The sequence below is a fragment of the Schistocerca serialis genome, chromosome 4 (assembly GCF_023864345.2).
Source record: "Schistocerca serialis cubense isolate TAMUIC-IGC-003099 chromosome 4, iqSchSeri2.2, whole genome shotgun sequence".
Classification (NCBI taxonomy): Eukaryota; Metazoa; Arthropoda; class Insecta; order Orthoptera; family Acrididae; genus Schistocerca; species Schistocerca serialis.
Window position 1 is genome coordinate 260272303 of NC_064641.1, and position 18936 is coordinate 260291238.

Below are 18936 nucleotides of genomic sequence, written 5' to 3' on the forward strand. Positions count from 1 at the left end.
TGTGGAAAGAATCATTGTTCGTAAATTTCCATATTAACTCTAATTTCTTGTTGTAGTCATTTCACGAGAAATCTTTTGGAGTGAGTAATACGTTACCACGGACGTACTCCCTCAGATTTTCAAAAAATAAAATCACTCCATGACATGAAACGCCTCTTTTGCAGCTACCGCCACGGAAGTTGCATTGAGTATACAACTCCATGTGTGCCACACGTAAAAAATAGTGTAACTGAGCTAAGAGTTTACAAGTGGATAAGTCAGTTCCTCAAACAGTATTACTACCTGTTACATGTATCTTTGATTTCTGGCGTATATTAGATTTGATAGGTGCAGTTGATCAGTAGTCTGTGTTATCAACATACGAGAAACTAAGAAATGGTTGTCATCATTGTTAGGCTTTTAAGTACGAATCTTTAAATACAAAGTTACGTTTAAGATAGCTCAAGTGAGCACATTGCCTGTGATAACTAACATTTCCAGAATGAGATTTTCACTCTGCAGCGGAGTGTGCGCTGATATGAAACTTCCCGGCAGATTAAAACTGTGTGCCCGACCGAGACTCGAACTGGGGACCTTTGCCTTTCGCGGGCAAGTGCTCTACCATCTGAGCTACGGAAGCATGACTCACGCCCGGTACTCGCAGCTTTACTTCTGCCAGTATCTCGTCTCCTACCTCCCAAATTTTACAGAAGCTCTCCTGCGAACCTTGCAGAACTCATTCTGGAAACATCCCCCAGGCTGTGGCTAAGACATGTCTCCGCTATATCCTTTCTTTCAGGAGTGCTAGTTCTGCAAGGTTCGCAGGAGAGTTTCTGTAAAGTTTGGAAGGTAAGAGACGAGATACTGGCAGAAGTAAAGCTGTGAGTACCGGGCGTGAGTCGTACTTCGGTAGCTCAGATGGTAGAGCACTTGCTCGCGAAAGGCAAAGGTCCCGAGTTCGAGTCTCGGTCGGGCACACAGTTTTAATCTGCCAGGAAGTTTCATAACTAAGGTTGTAACATTCTCCACTTACACCACAGTCTACGTGTTTTCTTATATACAGGGTGCAGAAAAATTGTGTCACGAAATTTTAACCCTGGATAGCTGATGCCAGTAGGAACCAAAATTAATAGTGTTGTGTAGGTCGACAACGCACAATTTTTAAACTACGGAAACTTTGCGCCACGCGCTCCGATTGGCCGCGGGATTGCCCTGCTGCTGGATGCTCTGGACAACGCATGACCGCGAATGCTTCGCCTGCCGGAGATCGCGATGCCTCCAAGGCGTCCCGCACGCTCGGTGGTAGCGTGCCAGCCTTCCACTGTGAGGGCCTTGGGGCGAAGCCGCCGGGGTCCCGACACATCCATTGTAGTTTCATGATAATACGTACCGGGAACAAACCCGTGAACAGCTTTTAGTTCGCGTACAGGAAGTCTCAACAAATTGCGTCGGCCCTGAAAAGGGCCTTTTTTGTAGCTAGGACATTGTTTACCTAACGCAGGTGCTGGAACTGGCGACCCTCTGACGCGACACAAACTTGGTAACGTCAAACGGTGTTTTTCCGATCTGTATCGAAGATTCCTGGCATTGTCCTGATGTGATTGGCGGCATGTTGAATGCGATCCATTAATTCCTCTTCGTTTCTAGGTGGTTCGCGCCCGGGTAGGTGAACTAGAACCTTGAAGAATCCCCACAGGAAAAAGTCCAGTGGTGTGAGGTCTGGTGATCCCAGGGTCCGATGTCCTACGAGCACCTCTGCCAATTACCCGGCCGTCGAAGATTTCAATTAAATGTCTGCACACAGCAGGACTTATGTAAGGGTGCCTCATCATGCCGCAACCACATGTGTAGCCCTATGTCCAGCGGAACATCTTCCAGCGAGCCGCGTAGAGTTTCTCGGAACCACCGGCAAAACCCTAGCCTGTGTTCATTGTCCGCCACAGGATTTAGGTCTACGACAGGGCGGAAACTAATTGGATGCTGGCTGCCATCCCTCAAAACCTCCCAGACTAATCGATGAGTGACACCCACGTCGTGTCCAAACGCTCGAGTACTTTTAGATGCTTCCTCGAAGCGCTCGACAACAGTCTCTTCAAATGCAGCATCTCGTCGTGTTCGAGGTCTTCCAGCGTCACCACGATATCGCTAACGAGCCTGTTTGGCCAAGTCGTCGGTGGATTGCTGTAAACATCTGCGGGTGTGGGTGGCGTCTTGCTATGTATCGTTCCTCATACAACCGTCGAGCTTCATGCGGATTACCGTTGGTCAGTCCATAAACAAAAACCATATCTCGTTCCTCAAACGAATACTGTGCCGCCATGCTTACTGTATGACTAAATCGTAGGAGACTTGTCTCTCCTCCGAAGCGAAGCTTACGGTGAGTACCTCCGACGTGAGGTGGAGACAAACAGCAAGACCTATTCGACACGTGTGCGTATCACGTTGGGGCAGTGACGAGACGAGACGAGGGCTTTTGTACGTGTGAACCGACAACCATAGCGCTGCCCGTCAACCGAAGAAAGGCAACAGCAATCCCACGGCCAATCTGAGCGCGTGGCGCCAAGTTTCCGTAGTTTAAAAATGGTGCATTGTCGTCCGACACAATATTAGTAATTTTGGTTTGTACTGTCATCAGCTACCCAAGGTTAAAATTTCGTGACAATTGTTCTCCACCCTGTATAAGGGATCACTTTGGCGGTTTGCATTGTGTGTTTATGGAAGTTTTTCTGGGTAGACATTTGGGGAAGAGGAGGAAGTGCTCCTACAACTATTCTGTAGATACTCTGGACGACTTGGACGTCTATTCCATGGTGGGACGGAGAAGAAAGCAACCCATACCTGCTAAGGTGACCATTAAGAGCACAGATGTTCTTGTACACTATCTTTATTAACATCTGGATACTAAAGGGGAATACGAGATACCTTCACTAAATGCATATTAGTTTCAACATACTTCAGAATGTGTGCCATGGAAGATATGTATATGTTTTTGAAATCCTGTATAGTTCATACTGCATTACAGATACACAGTCACAAATCCTATGGTAGAGTTGTCAAAAAAAAAAAAAAATGCTGTATAATTATACATGCCTAAAGGACAGAGCTGTTTTTGTTAAAGTGAAATACTGCACGTCATCATTCCGTATCTAGACATAATGCCTAAATTGTTTGACATTAAAGAATCGTGATTTTAGTGTCACAAAATAGAACTGACAGACAATACCACTGTTTGCCAAGACGGACAGTTTTCCACAGGGTAAAGAAGATGACTTATTCCTCTCAGAGTGCTACTGTTAAGATGTTTTGGTTTGTATCATATGTTATCAAGTACTTTTCAATGTGGTGTAGCGATGTGAAATATTCAGTCATATCATTACTGGTCTTTCGAATGACGAAGATATACGTTAAGTGGAATTCATACTGTAATGAAATTGTGACTTAAAAAATTATATTATGTACTTTGTGATATTCCCACAAAAGATGTTATTTTGTTTCCTTAGCGCCACAGCAAGAAATTAGCAGTGACGCCAGTCTTCACATCTGAGAAAGCGGATAACAGTACCGGATATAGTAGTTATCAGGTCAGCAGCCAGAGTTTTTAAAAAAGACAAAGAGTTTTTAAAGGACAACAGGAGCGTCAAGTTCTTGCTATGCTTATTTTTTGTAACAGTATAACAAGAAAGATGTAAACTGTATCGGAAAAAAAACTGTCAGTCGATCTTGCGATATTGGAAGATCAAGAACTGTATTCTGATCTTGCTATTACGTTACATGACTCTGTACACAACGTGCGCTAATAAAACTTTTGCAAAGTTGTTACAATTAATTCGAAGATATCATTGTGATTTTTTTGGAAATTCGGTGACGAGAAATTTTTTGAAGACGTGGAACCAGAAAGAAGTATTACCTTTCTACAAAATTCATAATTTAATACGAGACTCCAACTGACGCTAAAGGAGAAAAATTATCCAACCACAGTCGAACTGCCTGTTCACAAAACTGGATACTGCACAATTCGAGGAACTAGCGAAATGAAGACCCACAATGAGGATCCTTTCAAACTTTGATCTGATAATGCTGTCTCACTCAAGTACGCAGCGTCTTTGTGTCGTTCGTAGGATCACTGAAGGTCTGATGCTGCTTAAACCATTGTATACTCTACTAGATCTGGTAACGATACCAAAGACGAACAACACTATTGCACTCTGGTGGCCATCCTGTCAGAGATACTTGCGGCTCTAATCCTTTACATAATTTATATTGGCATCTGAGCATATCTTGTGTGCTTCACTTTTATTCCTCAGGCAGCGGATGGAGCAGAATGTCACCTCTAATAGAACAAACTATGACACTGCATGTACTGACGTTGAATTCCAATTGAGAGATCGTCTATTAGACGTGTCCCATGAGCCGATTCCTCCCAGTACTTTATTTGGAATATGGCTGAGTTCTTGTCCTTAACCTGTAGCAATTATACTTGAGTCACTAACAAACAAGGGAGGTTATGAGCTCTACGTTGCACACAGTGGTCATTGTGTATCAGGAAAAGAAGTGACAGCTATGTGCGTGTGCAGGATAGTTGACGTCTCCCCTATTGAGATACTACGAAAGTACTTACTTTCTCTGATCTTCGTTGAGCCAGAAACGGTAGGTGAAGTTGAGGACGTAATAAAGCAGCAAGAAGACCATGAGGTCTGGCCACACCAGCTTGTAGATGCTCCCACGCCATCTGAAAAACACAAACGATACCTTCAGATTAACCATAATTTGATATATTAAGCATATAATGCTGAAGTATGTCAGAACGTGATAGTCCAAACAAAGCAGAAATTATATACAAATAACATTCGAAATAAAGATTTTAAATCCCTACGGCTGCTCACAGACAATGCAGCTGTATTCACAGAGGTCTCCAACGATGGTTGTTGCGTGCTATGATCATTAAACACTGGTCTGATGGGTGCAATATAACACAAATGGGGCAACACAATGAGGTATAACAAACAGCAATCAGTAAAGGTATGTTACAGACTACTAATTAACTTTGGTATTGTTTGATGCATGGCACTAAGTCCTAAATCTAATACAATGAAATCTAAATCATTGTTGCTATCTGTTGACAGTCTATATATTGTGAATATAACTGACTGCAATTGAGCCGACACTCGATATTCCAACTACTCCATAAATAGTGAGTGCTAGACCAAAAGGTAGCCTGAGCTAACTGTAGACCCTGAAGCGAACTGTCTGACCGCAGGTTTCGAACTGTCCAAATGTCCGCAGCGCGTTGTGTTTTTGTGCTTGCCAGTGGAAGTTGCGCCTGTATGGTGGGGGTCTCTCGCCGTACTTCTCGTGTAGCTCTTGCTTAGTACACAACAAGGAGCTTATCTCCTGACAGATTTAAGCGGAAGATCACGCGAACCTAGCGAACAGTGTCAGGAAAGGTGGGATATGATTGTTGTACACACAGTGCCTTTCGTCACAAACTGAACGGTATCTTGTGGTGTACAACTGCACTACTACATAAAAGTAGAAATAAACGTTCTGTTGCCTTACGTAAACGTCTCACTTTCTGTTTTTCGTTTTCACTTTTGGTAACTGGAGCGTTTCATATCTTAAATGCATTAAACTGACACATATTCGGAATTCGTGATAATTAGTGCTGGTATTTCATCGCAAAGTGAAATGCTGCCGCCTTACTATACCGGATATCATTGGTGCCAAACTCATTTACTGTAAAATGTTGAACGTGTCTCCGCCCATCACTTCACCTGTGGTTAACAATGAGTGACGTATCTATCACTGTGGGTCACAATCACCTAAGGAAGTTTGCTTGCAGAAGCAAACGCAAGTCTTGCTAAATTCTCTCTGTGGTCACTCAAAAATATATTATATTGATGTACAGTACAATACAATAACAAAGATGAGTAAATGTACATCGTTACGTTCGGGAGATAAAATATGAGCCATTGATTCTGCCCAGAGTCTTATTATGGAGTTCGGCATTACAAGGACTATGCTGACTTTTTAAGACACAAAATATAGTAATAAAACTGCGGAGTTGGTGCTAAAACAAGATGAACTAACCAGAAAATGAAAACTGAAAACAGAACCAAAATTGACCATTGCTGATGATGTTTGTACATGTCGTATAAACAACAAGTTTCGTCGAAGTTCCTGTACCAGGAATAAAACTGCAGTCTGCAGCAGAAAGATTTGCAGATAAATTAGGCCAAACAGGTTTGAAAGGATAATACTAGATAGTTGTTCAAATTCTATAATCGACGCAATATCTTTAACAGTAAAGTGTGAATGGATAGTTAAAGAGCAGACGCTGCAAGTATTGAAAAATTTCGCAAAGAATGGAAGAGTGTCAATGAAAAGAAAATTGGTCTCTGCCACAGGTCTGCAAGCAGATGAAACTGGCTTTTCAACACGCGGACGTAAATTCAGTAAGGAACGAATCACAAATCTTCTGTGTATCATCATTGGTAGTTCAAAATATCTTAAATCAATCGTAATTGGGAAATCTGTAAACCCTGGGGCAATCAAAAATATATTATGCAGAATCTGTCAGTCATCTACAGTATAAAGCTAACACACTGCTATTGCCTGGTTCAAGCACGACTTCATACCCTGACAAAATGAACCGAAACCTTCAGATGTGGAAGCGTTGTTGCTTTTACACAATGCTGTTGATCGTCATCCTGATCGATCTAGCAAGTAATTTTCTCCACCAAACACTACTTCGCCAATTCAGTCCATCGATCAAGGAATGACCATTACTTGTACATGCCTCCACGGAAACGGACAATATGATGAATTTATGATGTTCGTCAATACTGAAGACAATAGTAAATTTTTCTGTAATTCAGACTTTCAATAATTTGGACTGGGACTCGTCCAACTAGTCCGAGTTAGTGACTTTCATTGTAAAACAGTTTACGGGTGGAGACTGCAGTTTTTTTCCAAAGCCTATCTTGTCTACCTCTTCTATCAGTCCTACCTGGTAAGGATCCCAAATCTATGAACAGTACTCAGGAATCGGTCGAACACGCGTCTTACAACCAGCTTCTTTCGTGGATTAGTTACATTTCCTTAACATCTCAGGCTGGCGTCTGCTTTTCACATTACTTGTTTTGTGTGTCCGTAAGGTCGCTCTGGATAGTTGCTCCTACACATTTTACGCCTGATACTATTTCCAGTAGTAGTTTGTCATTAATAGTGTAGTTGTACAGTATTGGATTTCTTTTTCTGTGTATGCGCAATATGCTATATTTCTTTACGATCAGGCTCAATTACCAGAGCCTGCAACATTCATCAATCCTCTGCAGGTCGTTTTGTAGATCTATAATGTTTTCCGGCTTTGCTATCTTCTTACAGACAACCGCAATATCTGAACAGACTTAAAGAGTTACCGATGCATTTTACTAGATCATTTCTGTACATGGTAAAGAGCAACAGACCTGCCACACTTCATTGGAGTACCCTTCAAATTACCTTTACATCGGTCGATTTTTTTCTGTTAAGAACAACGTCTTGAGTTCTGTCTGCAAGGACATCAATCCAGTCGCAAATCTGGTCCGATATTCGGTACGCTCTTTTTTTTCCCTTCACTGAACGACAGTGCGCGATACTGTTAAATGCCTTCCTGAAAACAAGGAACACGGCATCAACCTGAGCGCCAACGTCTACAGCGCTGGCAATTTCAGAAATGAACAGAGCGAGCTGAGCTTCACAAGATCTCTGTCTGCGGAAACCACGTTGATTTTTGGAGAGGAGCATTTCGTTCGAGAAACATCATAATTCTTGAGCATAAAACATGTTCCATACCTCAAACAGATTAACGTCAACAATATAGGCCTACAATTATGTGCATATGTCCTACGACTCTTCGTGAAAACGGGAATGACGTGAGCTTTTTCCCAGTCGCTGGGTAGCCTTAGTTGCTCCAACGACCTACGATAAGTTGCTGTTAGAAGGGAAGCAGGTTTTTTCGCATAATCCCTTTAGAAACTTGTACGTATCTCATCTGGCTCTTATCCCTTTCCACTACGAAGCGATTGTAGTTGTTTTTTCTATTCTGCTATCAGTTATCCCAATATCTGCCTCTTCGAAGTTCTCTTAAGACCTCGAAATATACTTGTCTATGACATATAAAATAATACTTTCGCATTTTTGAATTTGTGTTACACATCATCTTCCCCATCACTGAATATCTGACGTTGACTACTCAGATACCCTGCGATTTATATCCTGCCACTCTTGTTAAAGGAAAAATATTTTCCTAGCTTTCTTGACATTCTTTATAAAAGTCATACTCATATAGATGCTATCATAGCCTTATCATCATTGATACCCTCCTCTACGTTATTCGAGAAGTTCAGGTCTGTTTTTTGCTAGGATGTCTAAGGCGTTACCGTCACGAGTTGGTTCTCTAATTATGTGCTCGAAATAATTTTTGGTGAAGACATTCAGAAAAATCTCTCATTAATCTATGTCCCTGGCACCAGTTTTGATAGCATGGCTCTCTCAATGTATACCTAGCAAGTTGAAGTCATCCCCCATTAAAACAACACTGTCAGGGAACTTATTCACAATATTCTGCAAGTTCTATCTGAAGCTATCTACCACTACACCTCCTGACGTAGATGGTCTTTAAAGCATCAGATTAATTTGTTTGACCCAGTTTCGCTGCATATCTCCACCTATATTAATTCACATTCGAAATCCGTGATAACCTTGCTGTATATTATCGAATTCTTTACTGCAATAAAGACGCCGCGAGCACTGGCGACTAACCTATCCTTACGATAAATACTCCAGTCTAAATTTACGACTTCGTTCCTGTTCACTCCCGGTTGCAACCAACTGTCTTTTCCTAATACAATCTAGATACAACAATCTTCAATAAGTGATACTAGTTCTGAAACCTCACCACGGATACTCCTGCAGTTTAGTAACAACATGTTAACAATATCTACTTGCGATCTGTGTGGGCAAGCATTCTCTGAGTATAATATGGCTAATGTATCTTCGCTTTCGGAAGGCAAGCATCCCTGATCCCACGAGGGGAAGGAAGAGTGGTTACTCAGACCTAAAAAAAATTTTAAAAATAAAAAAAAACACGTGTGCAAGCGACAGGTACTCTACCACCCTGGTAGTCACTTCTTGCGTGTAGTGCACGCCAGAAACCATCTAATTCCTCCGGAAACCCAAAACTGTCAAATACACCCATTTTAGATGCAGGATCAAGATGATCAATACTGAAGACAAGAACACCAGAATTTTTCGCCCCCTCTCAGGAGACACCGCCTTAACGAAACACTGTCCGTGTGGGCGAGGGGGTTTGTGAGATCCAATGAAGTGGAGGGCTATGCCAGCGGTGGTGTAACTACCAGCAGGGCCTCCCAAGCCAGACAGGTCTCCATAGAGGATCCAGACAAAGTGTGTCTCACAACGTCCCCGTCCCCGTCCCCGTCCCCGTCCCATACACTCCCTTCCTTTCCTTTTCCTCCTTATTGTGTGGCAGCAGACACAGTCCCCTAATGTGGACAGCGGAAGAGCCTTGGAAACCAGGACAACGTTGATGCACATAGGCCTTACTGCGAAGGGATGGATAGCGTTCTGTAGTCGTGGTGAAGCCAAGCTATCTAAGGGGTAAGACCCTGAAATAAAACCTTGGCAGGTGTCCAGGCCATGAGGTGGCAGCCCCACCAGGACACTCGGGGGCTGTGGGCTGATAACCCGCACCACCAAAAAAACACATATCACAGAAACTAAAAGGAGAAACAGCCGGATGAATCTTAAGGATATGACCTTTGGCCTGAAAAGGAAAACCCGTATCGGTTTTTGAAATGTAAAGACGTTAAGAGAGGCAGGGAGGCTAAGACAGGTTGAAAAAGAGATGGAGGACTATCGACTAGATATATTGGGACTAAGTGAAGTAAGGTGGCCAGAATCTGGGGAATTCCAAACACAAAATGGTGGAGTGTTGCTGTATGCGGCTCAGACAGGTGAGGACGCGATGCATAGGAATGGTGTAGGGCTCTTACTATCTAAAAGCAAAAAGAAGAGCTTACTGGAGTGGAAACCAGTCTCAGAACGGATAATAACCGCACGCTTTAAAACAAATGTGCGATATGTCACGGTAATTCAATGCTATGCACCTACTGAAATAGCTTTTTTGTTTAATTCTGGATTTACAATGTGAGTACATTTTTCCAGCACCTATTCTAGATTACAGTAAGTCACTAATTATTGTTCTCCACTCTTCTCTATTTGTCCATAAATCTCCAGGAATGTTGTTCTTCCTCATTGCTGACTGAACTCCCTGTATCCATGTATCAGGTGGTCGTCCCCTTTTTCTTCTTCCAATTGGTACCCAGTCGATTATGCATTTTGGTAACCTTTCCTGTTCCATTCGTCTGATGTGTCCATACCATTTAAGTTGTTTGTGCTCGATGAAATCAATAATTGAATTTTTACATTTCATCTTGTCTCTGATTACTTCATTTCTTATTCTTTCTCGTCTTGATATTCTTGCTGAACATCTCCAGAAATCCATTTCTGTGGCTAATAATTTTGATTTCAGTTACCATTTTGTTGTCCACACCTCTGAACCATATGTAATAATGCTCCTAACTATTGTTTTAAAAATCCTTATTTTGTTATCAGTTGTGTCCTGGTGGGGCTGCCACCTCATGGCCTGGACACCTGCCAAGGTTTTATTTCAGGGTCTTACCCCTTAGATAGCTTGGCTTCACCACGACTACAGAACGCTATCCATCCCTTCGCAGTAAGGCCTATGGGCATCAAATAGCTAAAGGAGAATTAAAAGATGCATTTTGTACAGAGCTTAACGGAGTCCTTAGACAAACAAATTCTAGGGACATAAAAATTTTAATGGGCGACTTGAACGCAAAAGTTGGTTCAGAAAATGAAGGGCTTGAACATATCATGGGCGTGCATGGAATGGGGGATCAGGAATGTAAATGGTGAAATGTTGATAGATACATGCGCTGAACATGACCTAGTAATTGGAGGCACATTGTTTCCACATCGTAACTGCCATAAGATAACGTGGGTTTCTCCAGAGAAACATTTGCCCTTGAACTACAAAACAGATTCCAGGTCCTCTCTGAAGAAAACTTTATGGAAGAGGGAATTGAAACATGCTGGCAAAAAATCAAAGAGTTATTTAGATGTGGGAGAAGAAATCTTAGGATTTAAGGCACATCAAAGGAAGGAATGGATCTCTGATGCTACGTGGAATTAAATAAACCACAGGAAAGAACTAAAACGTAAGTTAAATTTTTGTAAGACAAGAGCGCAGAAGAGCGAAGCGTGTAAAGAATACATGGAGGCGAACAAAAAAGTGAAAACATTGCTATGCCAAGATAAAAGGAAATGGATAGATGAGCAAGCAAAATTAGCAGAAGGGGCAGCAAGACAAGGAAATATGAAAGAGCTCTACAATATTACCAAACGGTTGTCACTGAAGAACTTCAGACATGAAGGACCAGTTAAGAATAAGGATGGGGTGATGCTTACAACTCAACAGGCACAGCTACAGAGATGGGAGGAGCACTTCACTTCAAGGAACTGTTAAATTGTGAAGACAACCAAGAGGAACAAGTAAGAGATGTTCCAGAGGAAGTCGAAGAAGATCAAGATATAAATTTGCAGTGCCCCACAATGGACGAAATTAGGATTGCCTTGAAAACACTAAAAAACACAAAGGCTCCAAGCCTAGACAACATAGCACCGGAGCTCTTAAAAGCCGATACTGAAAGTACTGTTAAAATGCTCCATCCTGTGCTGAAGCATATTTGGCTTGAAGAGAAATCTCCAAAGGAGTGGAAAAATGGTTTGGTGGTAAAGCTCCCAAAAAAAGGGAAATTTGTCAGACTGTAACAACTCGCGTTGTATTACATTGTTGTCAGTGCCCAGTAAGGTCCTCACCAGAATTATTTTAAACAGAATTAAAGAATCCCTTGAAAAGCGACTGCGTAAAGAACAGGCTGGTTTTAGGGCACAACGCAGTTGTGTTGATCTTATTAACACTCTTAGGATCATTTTAGAGCAAAGCAAAGAATTCCAAGCAACCATGTACCTGGCATTCATTGATTTTCAAAAGGCCTTGGATTCTGTGAAACGTAAAGTGCTCTGGCAGGTGTTGCGGAAGTGTGGCATACCACAGAAGATCTTAAACATTATAAAAGATCTATATGATAGCTACTCCACAAGGGAAATATGACAGAGCCCATAAAAGTAACAACAGGAGTCCGGCAGGGTTGCATTTTGTCACCAACACTTTTTCTACTCGTTCTAGACTCTGTTATGAGAAGAGTCACAGCAGGCAGGAGACGAGGAATCCAGTGGGGGATCCACGAACGTCTGGAGGATTTGGATTTTGCAGACGACATAGTTTTATTAGCTCCAAGGCTGACTGATATGCAAGCTAAATTAAACTTGCTGAAAGAAGAAGCAGAGATTGCTGGCTTCAAGATAAATATAGGCAAAACAAAGGAAATGAGAGTAAATTCAGGGAACATGGAGGTGCCATTGTTAATAGGTGAGCAGCGGGTGGAGACTGTCAACTCATTCCTGTATCTGGGTGGTATAGTGGCGGAAGATGGTGGAGCTGGATATGAGGTGAAAAACCGCATTAAAAAGGCAAATGCTGCTTTCGTACAATTGTATCCAATATGAAAAATAGAAATATCACCTACAAAACAAAAATCCATATTTTTAATACAAATGTGAAGGCTGTCCTCCTGTACGCCAGTGAAAGCTGGAAAATGGATAAAAAGATAACATCCCAGTTACAAAGCTTCATAAATAGATGTCTTCGACGCATCATGAATATCTGGTGGGCAGAAAAAATATGTAATGAGGAGCTCTGGCGAATAACAAACCAGATACCTATAGAAGACCAGATACGAGAGAGAAAGTGGGGCTTGTTGGGGCACACCTTGAGAAAACCAAATGGCGCCATCGAGAAAAAGCATTGGAATGGTATCCCCAGGGAACAAGGAAGAGAGGAAGACCAAGGGGCACATGGAGAGGACAGTGGAAGGGGAAGCAAAATGAGTTGGCAAGACCTGGGCAGAATTGAGGCAAATGGCCAAAGACAGAGACGGATGGCGAGTTCTCCTGGATGCCCTATGCCCCCATAGGGGCCAAAGGAATTAAGTAAGTCAAGCCAATAAAGAAATCATTAGTGTTAGAGCATAAGTCCCAATTAGACAAGGATGGGGAAGAAACCAACTGCATCCTTTACAGACGAGCCAACCCAGCGTTCATTCATAATATTGCATATAGGGAAAACTTACATATGAACAAAAATCTGAGAAAAAGACCGGTTAAACGCTTTTATCTTTTCAACACATTAGGTCATTAGCACCCAAATGATTACATAAAATGGGCCATTTTCTAGGGAAGACACTCCAACGTTCTTGAAGTTACTCGACCTTCTTGAAGTTACTCGACCAACAGGAGCCTATGCGCATTAATAGGCGAATAAAACTAGAATGAAAAATGACAGTAAACGTGGGACGCTCGTTAAAAAGCAGCGGACATAGTATAAAGATCCATCACAGCGGTGAAGAGTTTCTACGACTACCGATGTTCACTATCGATAATGACATCTCCTCCGTCGTGCTGCTACGGCGAGTAAAGGATAGAACGCGTTCTGTTGTCTGTGCTGTACCTGCTAAAATCTTGGATAGCTCAAATGACAAAAGCACATTAAAGCGTTAGGGGGTTAAAACACATTGGGTGAGAAAGCAACGCACCGTCAGTGGTGCGTAACAGTAAGGTCAAACTGGTGTGGGGACTGCAGCTTAACGGACGCCGATGGCTGAAAGACAGTACCCACAATTGTGAAGTTAAAAATATTCCGTAGTGACGAAAGGAAGTGAGGAAAGGAATTGAGGAAAGTCGCCCAAGCCGAGGGAAGGGTTTAATCACCCTGAGATTATTCCCAGAGAGAGACAACCAGTGTTCACGACAGAGCAATATGATGTTTTTACGTGTAACAACGCCGACATCGTCCGTGGTGAATGTTGTGTGTGCCGCAGAAACATGAGTGTTAGGAAAATAAGATGAAAAAAAGATTGGAGGACTTTGACATGTGAATATAGAGGAGGACGGAGAAGAATGGACTGAAAGTTGTAAGAATTATGATGTATTAAGAATGTGAGACATGGGTTTTGTTTTGAAAATGACAGAATGTCCACCTGTCGAAATATCTCCGGTTGTCGAAGACATCGCCCTGCTGCATTCTATTTAATTATTTGAACAAGTATTAATAAGCGTTGGCAAAAATTGACGAATAGTACAGTGTATATTAAAGAGGAAAAACAAACTGCTTAGGAACTGTCAAAACAATTATGTGATGACAACAAGGAGATAGATAGATGGAGAGCCAAAAATACCGGTAGTGAAGACATGCCTAAAGGACAGAACACTACAATAAATGAATACATTTGAACAGCTGAGGATTTGAACATCAATCATCCAGAATTCTGAGTCCAGTGTCTTAATCACTGCACCACTTTCTCTGAGTTTTTATAACTTCCATCGGAGTACCACCGGCATATGACTTCAAGATTTGCAATACCACCAGACGAACGAACGTTAACTTATCCATTCTGATTTAGGTTTTACGTTGCTTTCACAAGGCACGTTATTTTGATACCAGCACTGTTCTGCACAGTAAGGCACATTCGTACCTCCACATTCTTTCGTTTAAGCTTATGTCCTTTCTATAATTAGTTCACTGTTAATGAACGCTGCACTGTTTTAAAACTTTTCAATATGATAATTTTATGTCTTTTATCAGCAAGGCTGACGTAAAAATTAGGGACATGTGACGATATAATTAAATTGAGTAGATGGAATAGTGTTTCAAAATATTCGTCTCCTTGGTCATCAGAATCCGTTCCAGATTTTCACAGTTATCTATCTCGGCTACGACGGTGCTGGAAAAACTAGAATGAGATTTGCCTCACCTCAGATTGTAACTTCCGGCGTATAGAAAGGAAACTGCAATATGATGTGAAACTCATGTACTCTGTCGGTGGTCGATGGCACTTAACATATTGTCGCACTATCTGTGAGGAAAGTGTGTGCTATACTCAAGTGTAGACAGCGTACTACAAGTGACGAGGATCGAAAATTAATCTACGGGCAGTCGAGGGAAGCAACTGGTCGTACAGCACACGCAGCATGCGCTACACGGTAGTTAACAACTGGGTCGTGGCATAGTATGATATCTAAGCAGGCAAAGGAGAACGGCTATACACTGGGTCCATTCCAAGAAGGCTTTGGTAGCGCAGCGATTCTGTGATGTGTATTGTTTCGCTGCAGATGTGGAAAGTACAAACTGCTGTCCACGTGGACACACTGATTCATGCATGCGCAATAAGTCGAAATGTGGAAGGGTGGGGATGGAGTCGGTCTGGAAGGAGGGAGGGGAGGTAGTGTCTCGCGTCTCGCACGTGTCCCGTAATGGCGCCGCGACGGCGTCGTCCAGTCGGTCTCTAGCTGTGCAGGTCCCGCGATCGATTCCAGAGCACGATAGCGGCGTCTCCAGCGGCGCCGCTCTACTGACCCGTCCCTCGTCTCTGTCTCCTTTTATAGTCGGTCGTTTTCTCAAAGTCGTCTCGCGAAGTTTACTTCGTACTACCCTCAGTTTCTTCGTGAGGTAGTGCATCGCAGCTAACCTTCTTCTCTGGGGTAGAGCCACAGATGCAAATGAAAACTTTTTTCGATGCGAAATGTAATTGCCAACGGTTTATATTATAAAAAAACTACGGTCACTTCTTACCACCATCAGCTGTTGACTGCAATTTGGTGGCAAACGTTTGGTATCGCTCCAGGTGGCAATAAAAATTCGAAAGTTAACATAAATGTTTCACATAACTTTTTTGTGAAATTTCTTAAAGCTTTTAAAATGAAACAAACGTTGTTGGCATTATATATCTTTGTTCTTCGTGTCTATATATTTATTTCTCAGCACAGTCACCCTGGCAACGAACCCATTTCTCCTAACGAGAGACCTGCTTGCTGATACTGTCAAGAAAATCGGATGGGGCCAAGTCTGAACTGTGACTGATTTTGTGATCGAGTTATGTACAAATTCTCCTTCTTTCCCCCCGATATACTAAGTATGTCAAACAAAATACGTTATCCTTTTCCATGCTGATTTCCATCCCATATTCCTCAGTATTATTATTTGTGATATCAAACTCTTCCAGTTCAACTTTGTCTCTATGACAGTTGCTGGGACCTTTCCATTCCCAGACTGTTTTATCTTGAAAATTCAAACTCGCAATATCGGACTCGTCACAGTTCGTTATAAAAGGTGATGGTGAGATGATTCGTAGCTACTGAGCTGGCAGCATCGTCAGAGGACTGATGATATGACTGGGTGCAGTTTTGGCAAATATTGTGTGATCGGTATATTACCCAAGAGAAGTGTTCCTACGCTATTCTGGCGAGAGAGACTACGTTCTGTAGACTGTTACACAACGGTCAGGGTAAGCTGTCTCCTTGCTGCCCTGTCCTCGAAGAACAAGTTATACAATAGTCCGCAGGATTTAACAAAAACGGGGGAACGGCGAACGGCATTCCTGCACGATTCAGTCTGTACTTTTCCGCATTCGTCTATCGTATGCTCTAGAGACACCGATCATAACTAACATTAAGTTCAAGTCTGTATCAGCACGAATAAATCGTAAAAGTGACTTTAAGGAAGTGCAAGTAGCCATACTGCCGACAATCCTGAAGTACAAATATCGGGTTTCTGAAAGCGTGAAACCGTATCAAAAATGGTACTAAGCACTATAGGACTTAACATCTGAGGTCATCAGTCCCCTAGAACGTAGAACTACTTACATAACTAACCTAAGGACATCAAACACATCCATGCCCGAAGCAGGATTCGAACCTGCAACCGAAGCAGTCGCGCGGTTCCGGACTGAAGCGCCTAGAACTGCTCGTCCACCGCGGCCGGCGAAACCGTATAACACGGGTGGAAAAAGCGGCCCCGGTAAGGTGAGCGCCCGTGCGGTGGAGAATGCTTGCTGAAACGACAGTTTGCGTAAAAGACAAAGCACACCTGCGGGAAATTTGCTTAAAGGAAAGAAAGGCTATGCTATACGGCGTTAGTCTGGAAATTGAGGGATTGCCGAGGCTTTCTCACTAATTTAAAAAAAAGACATAATATAGTTTTTAAAAATATTTGTGTAGAAGATTCGAAACTTGATAGTTTGTACGGTGTGGAAAAACGCATCTTAAGCCTGCTGACAAATTATGATCCACCCTATGTGTTCACTACTGACGAAATGGGTCATTTTTGAAGTATCTTCCCGATGGAACATGTATCGTCGAAGAGGAAAAATGTCATGGAGAGGAAATATAACAGAGTAACACGGACAGATGTCAGCAAAAAAACCTCTTGGTAGAGAAAGCTGCTAACCTTCGATCGTTCAATGGTGTCACATCATTTCCTGTATCCTACTGCTCCAACAAAAAGGCATGGATTACAACAGGATTGTTTAATGGGTGGCTGTTGAACATAGAAAAGACACAAAAAAGGAAGGGAAAATCCTTATTCCAGACAACTTCGTAGTCCACAATAATTCACCACGTCTGGATAATGTGAAACTTCACTTTTCTAAGCCATATCACTTCATAATTACAACCGCTTTACCAGATAATAATTTAAAGTTTTAAACTTCGCACTGCAAAGAAGTTCTGACTTTGGTGTTGTATAGCACTCAAGGTGATCAGTGGCCTAATATAAAGTTTTGCCACCGACGATCGACGCTGATGAAGCACTGAAGAATGTTACCCCTATGAGGACTTCGCACTGTTTCAAGTAATGCGGATTCATCAAGGAACCACAGACTCAGTACAGTATAGAAACAGACTTGGTGTTCCAGTAGACGTGAGGCCTCCTTCCTGGCTTTGAAGGAAATTTAACACTTGATGATTCTGTACATTTTTATGATCGACCTGCTCATATAGTCAACATGCAACAGCTAGAAGGGAAATGCCCAAGAACCGGTTCGAACTCGCGCAACTGATTAACGACCGTGAACTGCTAGTCCGACCAGCCTGACAGGTTTTTAGGTTCTTTCCCACGCTCATTTAGGCAAACTTTGAGCTGGTCCCCTACTTCCGCCTCAGAAAATACGACACACAAACAACTGAAATTCGATGACACTCTGAACAAAGCTTAGACAATTCACAGACAGATGGTGCGGAGAACTTCCCTCCCGTAGGTTAGTTTACGAATGTGACATGAAGGGCATCCGCCCACAACGTTAAATAATGAAATAAAATTTGCGAAATCCTGGAAACAGAAGCGAACCTCGCTCCAGACAGAATAAACGCTAAGGAAAATAAAGTACATTTTGACGATCATGTGGAAGTCTGCAGAGCCCTGACTGCCGTTGAAATTTTGGTTGTTTCGAAGGATGACGATGAAGAAGAAGCCGATTCTACACTGACTCCAAAAAAGACAAAGTCGGCTTTGGAAATGCTCCTTTGGAACGGAAGTGGGCAGTGAATGACTGACTACAATAGAGAAGACGCTGGACGAAGCACGCTAGTAGTCACTGAAAAAAAGGAGACCAATTTCTTCGCAAAATAAAACTGAAGCTTTTATCTGTTTTTCGGAAATTGTCGTTCCTTTCGTTTGCAAATGTAAAATAAATAATTACTGATGAAACAGATATAAAAATCAACTCCATAATCTTTCAAGTTTTAATTGTTTACGTACAAGTTCTTCCCTATGTCCTTCAAGTTTTCTGCAGTAGAGGCAAATAATACAAATTGTTTTTCGTTAAATTGTCCCGTAATTAATACGAAATTACAGTCAAAAATTGTAATCATATCAGATTAATTAATTCCCATTGACTGATTAGATGTGTATCAGCACTA

The 18936-nt window shown here is 42.1% G+C and overlaps 1 protein-coding gene across 2 annotated transcripts in view; it reads right to left on the reverse strand.

Moving 5' to 3' along the window:
• The window catches only part of LOC126473752 (bestrophin-2-like), a 476054-nt gene that overhangs the window by 102481 nt on the left and 354637 nt on the right, over window positions 1-18936 (reverse strand). For both annotated transcript variants that reach the window (XM_050101007.1, XM_050101006.1), the window contains exon 2: window positions 4598-4708. In XM_050101007.1, coding sequence (XP_049956964.1) covers window positions 4598-4708 — 111 coding nt within the window. The remainder of the gene's footprint in view (window positions 1-4597; window positions 4709-18936) is intronic.